Here is a 17,856-nt window from a genome sequence, read left to right as displayed (position 1 = left end):
TCTGCCATCTGCTGTGAGTCCTAAATCTAAATATCTGGAAGTTTCTATGGAGCCAAGAGACTCCCTGTGAGATCATAATAGTATTTTGATTTCTGAGACACTATCCCAAAACAGAAGTTGTCAATGCTTCCTGTTCCACTTTCTATTGCCAGAAAAATGTTTTTTGCAGCATTCTTTCCAGATCAAGGAACATGAACTCGCCCCGTTATGCACCCTGTATAAGGGAGTCAGTTTTGCTAGTTGAGGCAGCAGCCAGCAGCAGCCAGAGCAAAGGTGACGAATCTCTGCCCCCTTCTTGCTCTTCAGGTCCTTTCTCTTATGCAGATTTCTTAGCTGGCGGTGAATGAACACTAACATTATATCTACAACACAACACAATGCAAACCAATTTCTTAAAAATAGCTTCGCTTTCTGAGATAATGATGAAAAGATAATCTCAAATTTTCACATGAAATCTTTTTATTTTCTCCATTTTATAAATATAACCACACAGTGGATTAATACGATCTAATGACCCACATCTTTGTATATATATTTAAAAACAGGCTAAACTCTTTAATTGTATCTTTGAATCTCTTTTTTGTTTACTGTCTCTAGTTTAAATGAGCTCTCTCTGCTTACTAATCATGGCTATGACGGAAACCAGCATTCCAAATGAATATCCTTTTAAAAACTAGACTTCCTTGGACAGAACCACTATTTGATACTCCCATGAAGACAGATAGTTAGCACACCAATTTTCAGACTCTATTCATTACTGAAGTAATAAGTTTCACTATATTCTATTGAGTACTTAAGATCTTTGAATGGTGACATCCAAAGTGTGGGGCATAATTTATGACACTTATAGTCATTATTTTAAGAGCTAAGAGTCTGAATTCCCACTATAAATTTGGATTCTCATGCATCCCATGTACCTCAGCCACTCAGCACAATAATGTATCACATGTTGAATTTTCCTTATCCAGTGGCATTACATTTTGACACTGAGTGAAGTTCTGGAGGCAAAAACTGCATGTAGTCATAAGGACTCTTGAAAATGCTCCTGGACCCAGGTTTGTGAACATTAATTATCTTGTTTCTCTTTCCATTTCAGTTGTGGTCTCCCTCTGCTTAGAAGTAAGATGACCCTTGAATATCAGGGTTTGAAACTGTGCGGGTCAACTTACACATGGATTTTTTTTTCACAAATCCCTGTACTGTTTTTGATCTATGGTTGGGAGTCCTAGGATGTGAAGAGCTTACCGCATGTATTGTTCTCTGCCATTTTACATAGGGGACTTGAGTATCTGTGGGTTTTGGTATCCACAGGGGGTCCTGGAACCAGTCCCCCTCAGGTACTGAGAAACAACTGTGTAGTTAAATTCTGGGGAAGTCAAGAGTTACATGTGGATTTTTTACTATGTGGGGGGTTGGCAACTGTAGTTTGGGTCAAAACCTACTGTGGATAAGAGATCCTCTGACCAGGTAAATTAAATTTTTTCTTCCTTAAGGCCCTCTGAGAATATCATGTGACTTCCCTGTATAATCTAAAGAAAAATATGTAAAATAATTTGAAAGAAATTATACAAGTTAATCACAGAGGGAACATTTCTGATACAGGCTTTTTATATAAGGTACTAGAGGCCTGATACATGAAAATTCATGCACTGGAGGTGGGTCCCTCAGCCCGGCCTGCCCCCTTCTCACAGTCCAGGAGCCCTCAGGGGTGGGAGGCAACCCGGCGATCAGGGGAGGGTGACGCCCCCATCACACCTCTGCTGCTGCCACTGCCGGCAGCGCAAGCCTCGGCCGGCCCTGGTTACCTGAGCCTTGGGCGGCCCTGGGCGGCTGGGCAGCTGACATCCGAGGCTTGCCTGTGCCTCAGGCCAGCCCTGGGCGGCTGGGGGGCTGAGGGGACTGGAGGACTCCGGAGGCAGGCGCGTGGAGCGGCTGGACCTGCCTAGGGGCGGGCCCAGCTATGCCGTGTGCCTGCTGCCCTGGTGGGGGCTGAGGGTACTGGGTGCCGCCATCTTGTGGCTGTGGGCACCGCCATCTTTGTGGGAGTGACAGTCAATTAGCATATTCCCTCCTTATTGGCTGCGGCTGCCACCATCTTTGTGAGGGTGTGATGGTCAATTAGCATATTCCCTCTTTATTAGGTAGGATTATCGATACCAAATTTTAATAAGATATGTAAAAAGCTTTATGTGATCACAGGTTAAAAGAGTAAAAATAAATGTATGAATATTCAGAGTGGGCACTAGCCCCAGATTTTCAATTGTAAGTTAATAAATTAGACACAATAGTTTGCATACTTGGCAGGCCAGCTAGGCAAGTTTCAGACTGGCTTACTATTTGCTACTTACTATATTCCAGGCCCTAGTAACACACATTCCACGGGTTTCCTAACTTAACTCTCATCCTATGAAGTGGCTACTATTATTATCCCCAACTTTCAGATGCAAAAACTAAAGTTTAGAGACATTAGGTAACTTATAAAAATTACCCAACTAATAAGTAATGAGGTAAGGATTCGAACCCAGGCAGTCTAGGCTGGAACTTACACTAACAAGCATATACTGCCTTAATTCAATGTGTCACTGAATAAATTTAAAAATGGCTTGCCTGGTTGATTTGCTTTACTAGTTCCCAGTGAATTGCTTTATTTATTGTGCTAAGAAGAAGTTAAGAAAACAGATTCTGAATTCAGAAGTCACTTCTATTGAAAGCACCAATGCATTTTAAATTACTTAATAATGACATAAAAGAAACACTAACAAAAATATCTTAAATTGATGGCTGTCTTTAGATTTATCCTCTGATAACTTTTGTATAATTTAGGATTTACTGGAAAATATTCATTGTTACAAAAAATAGAAAAGTGTTTTTTATGTTTTTAAAAAACATTTAAAAGTATTTAAAAACACTGATCCTAGTGTTTCACCAAAGCCAAAAAACAAGCCAAACAAGAAGCAACAACAATGGAACAAACCTAAGCCATGTACATCTGCCCTAAAAATCACAAACCAATATATCCAACTAAGCAGGAAAAAAAGGAACTGTAAAAAATTCACAACTGTCTTGTCTGAATACCACTAGATTATTGGGTTGTACTACATGCGTCAAAAAAGAATTAATTATTATACTTAAATCTAAAATTTGGTTTGGGGTTTCTGCTTTTGTGTTGGTATAATTTAGGTTTCAATTTTGTTTAATGAGCTAATTAATATGGGTCACATAATCCTGCCCCCAAAGAGAAACATTTCTGGCCGTTCATTTTAAAAAAACACAATTTGTTCATGTATAGTTGTTCATTTATATGTAAACATAAATTTACTTAACAAATATTTATACTCATCCCTCTAAAGATACTTAGCTAGGACTACTAAAGTTTAAAAAGAATCAGTATTTACTGGGAGCTTGAAATTTACCAGGTACTATTCAAAGAATTTTACATAGATTACTTCATTTAACTCTTCCAACAGGCCAACTCTATAAGGTCAGCAGTATCACTATGCCCATTTTATGGAGGGAAAGCTGAGGAAGGTGAAGGTAGGTGTGCTTGCTCAGGGTCACACAGCTGAGCTTCTAGCCCAGGGAGCCTGATCTCAGAGGCTGTACCCTTAACCATTAAGTTCTCCTACCCAGAAACTCCTAAGTAAAGAGAATACACAGTTGTAGTCTAACCTTCCAGTTCCCCTTCGTGTAGCAATCATCCCGTGAACAGCTACTAAGTGTTGGGCATGTACAAGAAATGTGCTAGGGCAGGTGCCTGAGTCTCACTCAGATAAGGGCTCACTGCAGACCTGGGTTTGAGAACCAGCTCCACCCTTCTGGACGTGTGAACTTGTGCTTTAAGTCTTTTATGACACGGTGTCCTTATCTATAATAATCATGTCTCAGAGTAAGGAAGAAATGTGAGAAATTATTTAGCAAAGGATAGTAAACAAATATTACAAACCAGTATAGAAAGTTCTAGAAGGAAGGACTGCTGAAATTATATTGGTGCCTTTGGGGGTTGGGGGGAGGGGGAGGGGGAGGGTGGTAACAAGGAAAGAATTAAAAATGGGAGTTAAATTGAGGGGAGGGTTCTAAATTAAAGCCAAGTCCTAGACCCAAAGTTTCATATGTTTATTTTATACTAGAGGCCCAGTGCATGAAATTCGTGCACAGGTAGGGGCCCTAGGTCTGACCGACAATCAGGGCTGCTGGCCGGGGCCTTCCATGGTTCCGTGCCGACCCCTGGTGGTCAGCACACGTCATAGCAAGCGATCAAACTCTTGGTCTCCCAGTCAAACTCCCAAGGGGACACTTTGCGTATTAGCCTTTTATATAGATAGATATTGTGCTTAATGCAAATGCAGATGTTTCATCACCTGTAGACTAAGTAACATTTACTAAGTACCTTTTATACGCAAGGCACAGCAATAGGATTTTCCCACATACTCTATATCATTTAGTGTTCCCAAGACTGAGGCATTGACACTGCAGTTGGCTGTGATTAGAGCTCACTGTTTTTTCTACCTTTGAACACAGATAATCATTATCACTGTCTGCAACCGTCTAAGGCCCCACATGTGTGCTTAGGTTTGTGTTTGTGCATAGAGATACAAATTTATATTTGGGTCACTCTAAAAGTCACAGCATAAAAAACTTAATACATTATTAATTTTAAAAAATGTACAGTATTTTTTACACTTAAAAAGGTAATAAAGCATAGGCTTTATGTGTCGTATTTCATTGCTTCTAGCTCTAATCTTTCTCCTGCGCTCCAAACTTTTACTTCCCAGGCAGAGCGGAAGGCTGCTTCTGCTTTCTTTCCCTATCTCAATGAAAGAAGTCAGGACCATCCAGTAAGCATGTAAGCAACCCAGTTTTCCAAGACAGAAACTGGGGGTTACTTCCTACTGAGTTACCAAGACGGGTAGCTCCTAAATGTCTCTCATGTTTCCTCTTCAGGCTCACTGCTTGGGTACTGACCCTCCCAATCTCTTGCCTGGCTGACCGTAATTACCTGCCTCTGGTCTCTTTGTGTCTAGTATCTTCTCTCCATCCACAACGTTGTTCCACTTCCCATTCTGAAACACAGGTATGATTCTGTCTCTGCTTGAAACTTGCAATAGTTCCCTATGCCCATGAGATTAAGACCACGGGCATTGGCAAGACATTATATGCCCTTCACTATCTGGCCCTGCCCTACTTTTATATCATCATCTGCTACCACTTTGGATCTACTTCTCCCAATGCTGTGTACTTTTCAGAGTCCATCTTTAAATGCACATTTCCCACCCACTTATATATATCTAATTATATTTTCTCCAATCTGTTTTATAGAAAGATTCCTGTAAGATTATTATATAATTGTTTTTTTCCTCTGGACTTTCACCAAATTTTAAAAGGTTCATGGCTAAGAAATAGTAAGACTAAGAGGCACTAAGTTCGGATGCCTTAGCATTGATGGTCCCAACACCAAAGGGAGTTAATCTCCTCCAACCATGAATGCCACTGAGCACTATCTGTGGACAGAATTTCTTTATCCACTGATGGGACTCATTGCACAGGTGCAGTGCGTTTCTGTTGAACAATGGCTTAGCTGAATAATGTAATATCCATCCTATATAGTAAAAAGCTAATATGCAATTTGACCAAATGGCAGAACGACCGGTCGCTATGACGCTCACTGACCACCAGGGGGCAGATGCTCAATGCAGGAGCTGCCCCTGGTGGTCAGTGCGCTCCCACAGGGGGAGCACCGCTTAGTCAGAAGTCGGGCTCATAGCTGGCGAGTGCAGCGGTGGTGACGGGAGCCCCTCCTACCTCCGAGATTGCGTTAAGGACCCCTCGGGGGATGTCCACCTGCTGGCTTAGGCGGGAGTGGGCCTAAGCCAGCAGTCAGACACCCCCCAAGGGGTCCTGGACTGTGAGAGGGCGCAGGCCGGGCTGAGGGACCCCCCCCCCCCCCAGTTCACGATTTTCGTGCACCGGGCCTCTAATATTTATATATATGTGTGTGTGTGTGTGTGTGTGTGTGTGTGTGTGTGTATATATATATATATAAATGAAATATCGCATATAATAAAAGCCTAATATGCTAAGTGTCCGGTCATCCAGTGACCTCTTGACTGTTCAACCAATCAAAATAAAATATGCTAATGATATGCTAAGGCCGCTCAACACCTTGCTGTGATGTGCACTGACCACCAGGGGGCAGACGCTCCTACTGGTAGGTTAGCTTGCTGCTGGGGTACGGCCGATTAGGACTGAGTGAGATGAGCCAGACACACCCTGAAGTCCTTCCACAGCCCCTCCCAGGCTGGCCAACCTCCCACATCCCTCCCTGGCCCCAATCGTGCATCGGTGGGGTCCCTTGACCTGGCCTGCGCCCTCTTGTAATCTGGGACCCCTTGGGGGATGTCAAAGAGTCACTCCCCTCCAGAGGGTGCCAGAGGCAGGGCTCATGGCTGGCGAGCGCTGCTGCAGTGGTGCAAGCCTCTCCCGATTGGGCATGAGCCTGTGGCAGGCGCAGTAGGGACAGGATGAGCAGGAGCAGCAGATAGGAGCTGTAGGCGGCATTGGATTGTGGGTTTCGGCCGGATCCCCACAGGCCACCCCAATGGACCCCACCCATGCACGAATTCGTGCACCGGGCCTCTAATATATATATATTTGTTTTTCTTTTTAAAAAAATATATGTTGTTGATTTTTTTTTTTTTTTTTACAGAGAGGAACGTAGAGGGGGAGTTAGAAACATCTATGAGAGAGAAACATTGATCAGCTGCTTCCTGCACACCTCCTACCAGGGATGTGCCCGCAACCAAGGTACATGCCCTAGACTGGAATCGAACCTGGGACCTTTTAGTCTGCAGGCCGACGCCCTATCCACTGAGCCAAACCAGTCAGGGCTAATTTTGCTTTTCTTTACAAGTATGTTATTCTTTCATCAAGGTAATGCGCACCTAAGTTTTCATGGACAATTCTAAGTGTGCATTATTAAATTTAATTGCTCTTATTAGCAAAAAAAATTATAAATAAAAAGCAAATTATATTTATGTGGCATATAAATAAAATGATAATACTGATAAAGATAAAAACTCGATTTCACCAATGTACATAAGGCCTTTATCAGCTAGTCCTCAATTTATCCCTGAAGTACATTTGGAGCATAAATATTAAAAAAGGAGAAGGTTCAGTTATTAGCATTAGGAGATGATTTATACAACTTAATTGACTGCTCTTGATACATCAAAGCCTATCAGAAAAGAATGCTAAAAAATAAAGGTAATAAGAAAACTTATGATTGAATATATTTTGTGTTATGGAATAATGTACCTCTGTTTCCAAATATGTGATCTACATGGGTTTTGACCAGAGCTTTAGTTTCAAAACAGTATGCTCTAATCAAAGCAGCTGACTGGTCCAGAGTATAACATTATCATCATTAATATTTTAAAATTAAGTTTTAGTCTAGAAAAATTTCTTAACAAATATAGCATGTGCTCATAAACAAAAAACCTCTGACACTGAGGACTGAATAAAAGTTCGAATGATTTTCTACTCTAAAAAAGTCACAAGATGATTTTTGTTGCCCCCCCACCTCCGCTTTATTAAGACCCAACATGGATACATGCTAGCAAACTGTCTTCCTGTGCAATGTGAAAGAGAACACTTTTTAAAAACAGCAATTTATTTCTTACTTAAAAGGTGGGGCCAAACTCCAATCCCATATACGCCTGTGGGAGTTCTCAGCAGGATTCTCATTCTATGCAATCTGATAATAATAGATCACTCACTCTTGTTTATTTTAAGAACTCTCCCAATAAGTTGGGGTTGGAAACACCAATGTTCTTAGATATTACAAAGAGAGTATGCAATTGCACATTTAGCACACTATTAACAAAATTAGTTTATGGTCATTGAATATAAAATGGCAAGTCAGATAGATATCTCAGATGTCATCCAACATTTTGGACTTGTAACAATATTCTGGCTATGATATTAAAATAGGAAACCTTTGCAGAGCATTAACCTATCATTACACAGAGTAAATGGCATGGCACTGCAGCCTAATTAGCAGTGCCGCTTGCATCTATAAAATAGAATTAGCACTACTGCTCCTTTTTTATTATTAGTTTGTGTTTCTAGAAAGGTGTGACCTTATCTGTAAGGTCTGGTTCATTTATGCCCATCTACAAAGGATTTAATTATGTTCTTTTAGCTCCACACTGAGGAAATTGAAAATGGCCACTTTAAAATTAAAAATGTTAAAGAAATTAGTGAGTAGATTACTCCCTCACCCTTCTTTCAGAGGTACAGAATGAAAACATGTTTAAATAAATAAGGCATAAGATTTTCCGAAGAGAAAATTCTAGGCAAGGAAATTATTCATTGTCTTCCTTTCCTCTTTCCCACATGTATTCTGCAAGTTTTTCCCAGTTTGCCTGGGCAGCATGAGTTAAGGGGAAAGCGTAGTATTTGAGAAAATTCCTAACAGTTATATCACATTAGCGTCAGCAGCCAGAAAACATCAACTTACATCTGAGGAAGGTGATTCCAGAACAATGCCAAATCCTAGGACGTGGTTCTCCCCCGTGGAAGTGCGCTCAGCTGCCTGCAGGGCCGCCTGCTCTGAGGCCACACCTGTCTTCTTCTCAGTCTCTAACACACTGGGCTTCTGCTTCACAGGAAGAGGTTCAACAGTCTTTGGGGGCACTTTTTTCTTTTTATTTCTCTTGCGTGAGACAGCAGTTCGCTGGGAGCATATAAGGGAAATTGGGGGTTGTTGTCGGTTTGGGGTTCCAACTGTGAACAATAAACAAAAACATGGTACAGGCACTTGTGTCCAACTTAGGAAAATGTATCACCCGTCTATCTGCATGCTCCACTGGCTGAGACTTTAACGGGGCTCACTCAAGGATGAAGCACACCACATAAAGCACGCAGGACCTGGCTTTACCAAATAAAGGCTCTGGAGCACCTTAAAGTTCTACAAGCAGAAAAACACCCAAGAGAGAACTCTGCTGCAGATGCTGGTGAATAATCGGATCGTACTGCTACTGCTGGGTTCAATGATGAGCTATGAGGAAACATCTGAGCATGATTTTACAAATCATATGGCATCTATACTAATAAAAGGGTTATATGCTAATTAGACAGGGAGACCTTACAGGAGACCTTCTGGACAATGCCATGGTGGCGGGGCCAAGGCAGAGGTGGTTAGGGGTGATCAGGCCAGGAGGGGAGGGCAGTTGGGGGTGATCAGGCTGGTGCGGGGGGGGAAGTTGGGGGCGAGTAGGCCAGCAGGGGGGGCAGTTGGGAGCAAGCAGGCAGGTAGGGTGGGGGCAGTTGGGGGCGAACAGGCCAGCAGGGCGTGCAGTTGGGGGTGAGCAGGCTGGTAGAGTGGGGGCAGTTGGGGGTGAGCAGGCTGGTAGAGTGGGGGCAGTTGGGGGTGATCAGGCCGGCAGGGGGGGGGGACAGTTGGGAGTGAGCAGGCTTGCAGGTGAGCAGTTAGGAGCCAGTGGTCCCGGATTGCGAGGGAGATGTCTGACTGCCGGTTTAGGCCTGATCCTGAGGGGTCCCAGATTGGAGAGGGTGCAGGCTGGGCTGAGGGACAGCCCCCTCCGTGCATGAGTTTCGTGTACCGGGCCACTAGTCTAGACCGGACAGCCAAATGACCTTCCAGACATCATTCCGGATGTCCTTCTGTACAAAGCCGTGGCGGCGGGGGCCAAGGCAGAGGTGGTTAGGGGTGATCAGGCAGGTAGGTGAGCAGTTAGGGGCGATGAGGCAGGCAGGCGAGCAATTAGGCGTGATGGTTAGGGGCGATGAGGCAGGCAGCCAGAGGCAGTTAGGGACAATGAGGCAGGCAGGCGAGTGGTTAGGGGCGATGAGGCAGGCAGGTGAGTGGTTAGTGGTTAGGGGCTATCAGGCAGGCAGAGGCAGTTAGGGACAATGAGGCAGGCAGGCGAGTGGTTAGGGGCGATGAGGCAGGCAGGTGAGTGGTTAGTGGTTAGGGGCTATCAGGCAGGCAGGCAGGCGGGGGGGGGGCAGTTGGGGGCAAGCAGGCTTACACTGCATATAAACTGAAAAGTTTTTAATTACCCATGCATTAATTCTTCGAGTTTATAGTTTCTTGACCTTGGCTGTACATTAGAATCACCCTGGAGCTTGAAAAAAATGTCAGTGCCTCAGCCTTACCACCCCAGACTAATCAAATCAGAATTTCCAGGGTGGTACCCACGCACAGGGGGGGCAGTTGGGGACAAGCAGGTGGTTAGAAGCCAGTGGTCCCAGATTGCGAGAGGGTGCAGGCCGGGCTGAGGGACTCCCCCTCTCCCTCTGCACAAATTTCGTGCACCAGGCCTCTAGCTGTTATATAAATGAGAACTCCAGAACTTCAACTGAAGTGTAGATATCCATATTTTCTGGGAAGCCAGTCTCAGGAATATTCAATTGTCATTTGGAGTTAAACTGATCAGTTGCTAGCACTAAAATGGACAAAGACTGGACAAGGACAATCACTTGGGTAAGTCTGAGCAAATGAATAGTCTGGAATGACCAGTACGCATGTACCAGTAAGCATGTGGGCAAAGCCTGCTAGTCACTTGTCAGGTCCTGTGACTCCTTCCTCACAGACATCAACTACCTCCACAGCACTACACTGGTTCAGACTGGCCACTTCTCCACACCTCAGTTTTATGCGGCTGAAAAATAGAAATAATAGAGTCCTACACGCGTCAAGCAAATGAGTAAAATCCAGAAATAGTTTGCGTTCCAAAGACAAAAAGCACTGAACAAGAACTAAGTACTAATACTGAAAATATACTTAAAGAAACAAGGATGGTAATTATAGTTTTTACAGGTGCACTTTGAGAAGTAATGTCTGTTAACCATTTAAAAATACTCTCATGGAAAATTTAAAGGAAAAATATGAAATTTTCATGTGTTAATATGGCTTACTAAATGTGACCATAGAATATGCCTGCCTTTTTGTAGAAATATACCTATAAATATGTCAAATGAAAACTGAAGATCTTTAAATGCAAATAAATATAGATCATTTCCTATCAGCTTACAAATAAACAATAATTACACTTTAAATTTGATATTTTCATCTCCAGCCTATAAAGAAATTTTTAACTGTTGGAAACAAACTACTTACACTGCATATAAACTGAAAAGTTTTTAATCACCCATGCATTAATTCTTCGAGCTTATAGTTTCTTGACCTTGGCTGTACATTAGAATCACCCTGGAGCTTGAAAAAAATGTCAGTGCCTCAGCCTTACCACCCCAGACTAATCAAATCAGAATTTCCAGGGTGGTACCCACGCACTGAGATTTTTCTAAAGCTCCTCAAGAAATTCTAATGTGCAAGCCAGAGTGGAGAACTTTTCTCTCTTCTCTCTGAATTTTCCCCAAAGTCAAGTGGACTATTAAAGCCATTATAAAGATAGTCTAGAACACACGCCTCTCCAAGTCTCACTATTCTAAATTAAAAGTGAAAATATTTTTGGTTTCAACACAGGGACTATCAGTTTTCTTCTCCTTTTGCAAGTCTAGACATAACCAAAGTTTCTTGCATCCAGATCTTATCCTTGATCCTAGTACCTTAAAGTAAATGTAAAACTTTCTAAATATGTAAAACTTTCTAAATATATATAATTTAAATCTTTCTTAAAGGCAATAAACTCTAGCCACACAGCACACATTTTTTGTTGTTATTTGTTTTGTTAATCCTCACCCAAGGATATTCTTTGCATTGATTTTTAGAGAGTGGAAGGGAGGGAGAGGGGAAAAAAGAGAGAGAGAGAGAAGAGCGAGAAACATCGATGACAAAGAGACACATTGGCTGCCTCCGCATGTGCCCTAACCGGGGCCAGGGATCAAATCTGCAGCCCAGGTACATCCCCTTGACCAGGAATCAAACCCGCAACCCTTAGGTGCGTGGGCCAATGCTCAAACACTGGGTCACACTGGGCTGGGTGCTCACCTTACTTTTATGTGATCTTGGGTGACTGAGATGTCTTAAGTACTAGTAAGCTTTTTAATATCAAAACCATACATTAAATATTAAAATTCTACTAGAATTCACTAAAAGGCACCATGTACAATTTCTGAACCATGACCTTCATGAATACCTTTACAATGAAAGGAGGGGAATGCTAGTCACACATGACTGTACTATTTCCTGCTTTAGGCCAAGGCCAAGGAGCTTTCATTAAGCTTTTCCCTGACCAGAGGAAAAGCTTAATGAAATGATCTATTATTTTTGGTACCTGTAGCAAAAAAGTTCTGTTTTCCCCCCCTAATTGTGAAGATTAGAAAACAGAGCCGCTATCATCAAGATCTAGACTTCTATAAAATACTCTGTGGTCTTTATAACAACACTAACAAATTGCTTACACTCGTGCCATGCCGTACTGAATTCATTTACTATCTCATTTCCCTTTGAAAACCACCCTGAGAGTGAGAGGTTAGTAGTCCAGAGACGGGTGAGAAATCTGAGGCTCAGAGAAGTCGCACAGGAGTTCTTCAGCCTCAGAGGAGTGAGGACAAAAAAGGCATCATGTAAATGAAGAAGGTAAGCCGTGCCTGAGCTCCTATGTCCCGAATGTTAGGGAGAAAAGCCAGCAGCAGGGCCCATGCTTCCCAAAGGCCTCCTCCACACCTACCGGACCGTGTGGCTTCCACACTGTCAGGCCAAGCCCCAAAGGGACTTGTGCAGGAGTGGAGGTCAAGATGCAGGCAGCCGCCAAACTGAGCACCTCAAGGGGCCAGAGAAGGCAGCTCCTTTTCTCTCCTGATCGGAACCTCTCTGTCCGTTCACATTCGGACAATGAGCTGAAGAACTCTGCCCACCTTCATGTAGAACTGTTTCAAAATATAATGAACTAAAAAAAAAAAAAAAAAAGTAATGAACTGACAGGTGAGGTGCTAGGAGATCAGGGGATGAGGTATACAGAGCACATGTGCCTAAGTAAAGGATTCGTATTCTTGGCAATACAAATTTTGTTAGATGTTCTAAAAGGAAAATAGGTTGGAAGAAAGGCTGAGAAAATGGATACTTAAAAAATAATAGCAAGACGGCAGAGGGAAGAACTCAACAATAAAAGCACAATAAAAAACATCCCAACTGAAGATGTCAGACAGGCATTAAGAATCAGAGGACTTGATCTGATGTGTAATCATTGTACCTGCTTGAAGTTGCATTAATTTCCGCATGGTCTTGAGTTCTTGGAGAATGGCCTGCAATGTTGACTGGCAGTTACAAGTGCAGCAGTTTGATCCAACTGATGAATTTACCCCTGGAAGTTCTCCTAAAGCACGAAAGGAAAGAATGACATACTCCAAACAATACCAAAATTATAAAGAGAGAGAAAAAAGGCATCTCGACAGGACTTTGAAGCCTGTGCAATTACGAGACTGCGCCTAAGGAAAATCTACCCAATAATTTTCACACCTTAAATTTGGGGGTCTGACTTTATCTAATTATCCAGGCTTCTCTGTATTATAAGGTTCCTGCGGTTTCACGGGTGGTGGAGCCGCAGGAACATCTGCATACCACGCGCTGTCACAGCAGGCCTCCCTCTTGTCACACCAGTTCATCTCAGATAACAATAGCTTAAAACATGCTCACGCTATTCTGCACAAAAATCTAGATCTGAGGACCGCCTTACAAAAAACCTGGTAGCTACATGTGTTATAAAGGTTCCGGTTAAGAATTAAATGTGTCTAACTATTAAAAAATAGTCTTAGTATTAAGCATGCTATTTCAAAAATTAAGAACTGTCAACACATTAAAACTTTTAGGCCCTCTCTGAGTGCGGTGTGTGGGGGTGGGGAAGAGTAGGGGAGCAGAGTATGGGAGGATATTTGAACCTGTACTGGCTTTTCTCCATCTTAATAAAGGCAATGATCCTATATATTTTTTCCATTCCCATTTCTTAGATTTCCCTCATTTTAGACTATTTTAACTGTTTAAATCTAATACAATTTCCTTAAAATATCAACCCTATTCTGTTTCCCTTAGGAGTAAAAAAATTATTTTTTATTCTCCTTAGAATAAAATGGAACGTTTGGAAAACCACTGTTTCAGTGGTGTTCCCGCTGCATCAGTATCCAACCCACTACCATAAAGTGGACTGTGTAAGACACTACTATCACTTCGGGGTTTTTCATGGTTGGAAGAGGTAAGTTCTAAGGTAGGTTTTGGTCAGTTACATCTTTTATTATACACTACATGTAATTTAACCCTTTGCACTCGCTTGCTTTTTTCTCGATTCCTTTATTCTACTCGAGATTTAATTTTTTAAATACCCCAGATTTTACAAAGCGCGGCAATAGAATAAAAAACTGGAGTTTCGCCGAAACCGGTTTGGCTCAGTGGATAGAGCGTCGGCCTGCTGACTCAAGGGTCCCAGGTTCGATGCCGGTCAAGGGCATGTACCTTGGTTGCGGGCACATCCCCAGTGGGGGGTGTGCAAGGGGCAGCTGATCGATGTTTCTCTCTCATCGATGTTTCTAACTCTCTATCCCTCTCTCTTCCTCTCTGTAAAAAAATCAATAAAATATATTTAAAAAAAACACACACAAAAAAAAACTGGAGTTTCTTTTCATACAAACTTATTTATTTGGATTTTTTTATATTTCAAATTATTGATACATTCAAAGAGTAATTTTAATCTCTATAATTTTTCATGGTGTGATATTTTTTGAAACATTCACCCACATGAAGACCTGGTTTACATTCACATGTTTCGCAAATATAAATCGTCTCTCTCTTCTTCCTCCTTTGATTTTTCTGTTAGAACAAACAACACAATCTTTGTGTTTTTTGTTAGGGTGAGGTGTGATTATATGGAGCTTTCCATCTAAGCGTTGCTCTAAGTTAGTGGATAATAATCTACCCCTGGAAGTTAGTATACCATCTCTGAATTCTCCAACAAGATCATGTACTAGTTTCCTAATAAATTTCACATGCGTTATCGGTTTTTCATTTTTTCTTTTTTGGCATCAGTTGAGATGGCATTTACATTTTACTTGTCCTTTCATGCTAATGAAAACAAGAAAAGATACTGGAAAAATAGACAAAAATCCCCCGTCCCCCCGCGGAGAAACTACGTGTCGAGTGTGGCTTGACATACGAGCTGCTACCGATGCTAACCGTGTCGAGTCACACTCGACATCTGAGTGCAAAAGGTTAAATCCTATAACATGTGGATACAAAAGAAAAATTCACTACAGCAAAACCATGAAATACTTAAAGGATAACTTAATGTTTGGAATAGCACAATTATTTACATTCAAAGTTGTAGCAAAGTGAGATGTTATAACACCTTAAAATTGCAAATAATTTTAATGACATACCAGTCACAGTTATATATAATAATATGAAAATAAACACAAAAGCTCTATTTTCAAATGAATATGAGGGAATTTATGTTTGCAGCTTTTAACATATTTTCCATAGTAAATGCACCTTCCTTGTTGTGTACTGGAAACCAAACTCTGTTAGCCCAAAATGTACTGATGTGAGGTGTACTAACTCTATCCACACCTGAGGGCATCTTATTTCTCTTCTCGTTTCTTCCATGGCTGAAGAATCAGGAGGGCCTTGTAGAATATTCCTAGTCACTATTTTAAGTACTGTCTTTATCCTTTTTAGAGGACAAACCAACTCTTTTCAGTGTGTTATAAATCATTTTCAAATTTGAAAGAGAACTGCCTTTTTATTTTTATGGAGGAGTCTTTCAAGAGTCATCTCTCTCCAACCTGGAAGCATGCCAGCCTGTGAATCTGATACTGACTTATGTAATATTGAGGGAAACAGAAGACACCAGTACATCTCGTGGGGTCCCTTGCTATCTCATCAGCAGTGTCTCAGGGTGGCTTTTCATGCATCTGAACTGGTTACTGGAAATTGTGTTTAAAAAACAACAATCAAAACAGTTCTCTTAATCTTGAAGGATAATAGATGAGGAAAAATCCTTTATTAAGGAAAGGAAAAATGCATTACTTTTTCTTGTTTTCTTTGTGTGAACTGAACTATAGAACTGCTCATCTATAAATAATTTATAGAAAAAGTTACATCCAATATCAATGGATAGAAATGAACATAACTGAAAAAAATCACCCATTTTTTTCTCTTAAGCTTTGAAACACTCCCATTTGATTTTTTTGTAAACCATTAAAAATTTAAATTAAGAAAATGTTACTTTAAAGGGCTACATTTCAACTCTAATGAAACAAGTTATGAACTATGAATCATTTGGTTCAGTAGCTGGAATGTGAAGTTAAAATGAAGGTACTAGGGTGTTAGGTTATCAGTCCTCCCTATAGCTATGACTCCTCTGATAATGAAGAAAAGCAACCATGTCAGCAAGAGGATATATGAATAATACACCATATGACCAGGAAGCTTCTTTTAATGACAAAAGGGAGCTCTTTCTGCCCTAATGTTCAGTCTTTTGTGACAATATTGATCCATCAACAATGGGCTAAATTCTCTACTAAGAAATCACCACTTCTACTACAGAACCCCCAGTCTTCCCTGCTTCTCAATTCTGGTATTCTATACTCTGAAACTTTTCCACTATGTCTTCCCTGTCTTTTGAAATAACAGAGCTAAGGCAGGTGATTAAGGGAGGGCTTAAAGTACAGCAGGTCCTCAAAGAATGTCATCCTATATAATAAAAGCCTAATATGCTAAGTGTCTAGTCGTCTGGTCATCCATTCAACCAACCAAAGCATAATATGCTAATGATATGCTAAGGCTGCTCAACTGCTTGCTATGACGTGCACTGACATCTAGGGGGCAGACTGTTGACAGGTCGACCAGTTGCTATGATGTGCACTGACAACCAGGGGGCAGACAGTAGACCAGTTGACCAGTTGCTATGACGTGCACTGACCACTGGGGGCAGACTCTCTGACCAGTAGGTTAGCTTGCTGCTGGGGTCCGGCAGACCTGGACTGAGCGAGATGGGCCGGACATGCCCTGGATCCCTCCTGTGGTCCCTCCCTGGCTAGCCAACATCCTGCGTCCCTCCCCGGCCCTGATCGTGGGTGGGTGGGTGGGTCAGAGGTAATCAACCTAAGACCATCCTATATAATAAAAGGCTAATATGCAAATCGACCGAACAGCGGAATGACTGGTCGCTATGATGCACACTGACCACCAGGGAGCAGACGCTCAATGCAGGAGCTGCCCCCTGGTGGTCAGTGCACTCCCACAAGGAGAGCGCCGGTCAGCCAGAAGCCTGGCTCAAGGCTGGCTAGCGCAGCAGCAGTGGTGGGAATCTCTCCCACCTCTGCGGCAGCACTAAGGATGTCCGGCTGCAGCATAAACCTCTCCCCCCGCCCCTCCCAGCCATGTGCACGAGTTTTGTGCACCGGGCCTCTAGTTTTCTTATAATGTTGATGAGAAAGAAATTGATTCCAGGTCTGGGCCACTATCTGTGTGGAGTTGGCATGTTCTCCCAGTATCTGTGTGGGTTTTTCCAGGGACTTGTTTCCACCCACATCTCAAAGATGTGCAGCACCTGAAGTTCACCGGCGTGTTGACATTGTCCTAGTCTGAGTGAGAGTGGGCTGTGTGAGGCCCTAGGATCAATGGTGTCCTGAATCCTTGCTTTGTGCCCTGAGCTGCTGGGAAGGGCTCTGGCCACCGGTGACCCTGATCTGTAGTCAGGGGGTTGGCAAAGAACCCTCTTACTTGTTTTTAATAATCTTTCTTAAATGTATGGAATAGCTTATATTTACTTCAATGTTTAATATTAGAAGTGTTTTGGGCCTTTATTTACAAGTTTGGTGGTGCTTTTGTGATAAGAAATAGGTCATAGGAACTTATCTCTTGTTTATATCAGTCTATAGTAA

General features: G+C 42.2%; 1 protein-coding gene across 1 annotated transcript in view; it reads right to left on the bottom strand.

Moving 5' to 3' along the window:
* Positions 1-17,856, bottom strand: part of BEND7 (BEN domain containing 7) — an 88,367-nt gene that overhangs the window by 42,675 nt on the left and 27,836 nt on the right. Inside the window, exons 4-5 of the mRNA XM_054715653.1 lie at positions 13,176-13,298; positions 8,516-8,781 (exon numbers count right to left, since the gene is read on the bottom strand). Coding sequence (XP_054571628.1) covers positions 8,516-8,781; positions 13,176-13,298 — 389 coding nt within the window. The remainder of the gene's footprint in view (positions 1-8,515; positions 8,782-13,175; positions 13,299-17,856) is intronic.

Source organism: Eptesicus fuscus, chromosome 5 (assembly GCF_027574615.1).
Source record: "Eptesicus fuscus isolate TK198812 chromosome 5, DD_ASM_mEF_20220401, whole genome shotgun sequence".
Taxonomy (NCBI): Eukaryota; Metazoa; Chordata; class Mammalia; order Chiroptera; family Vespertilionidae; genus Eptesicus; species Eptesicus fuscus.
This window is presented reverse-complemented; position numbering and strand designations above follow the sequence as displayed.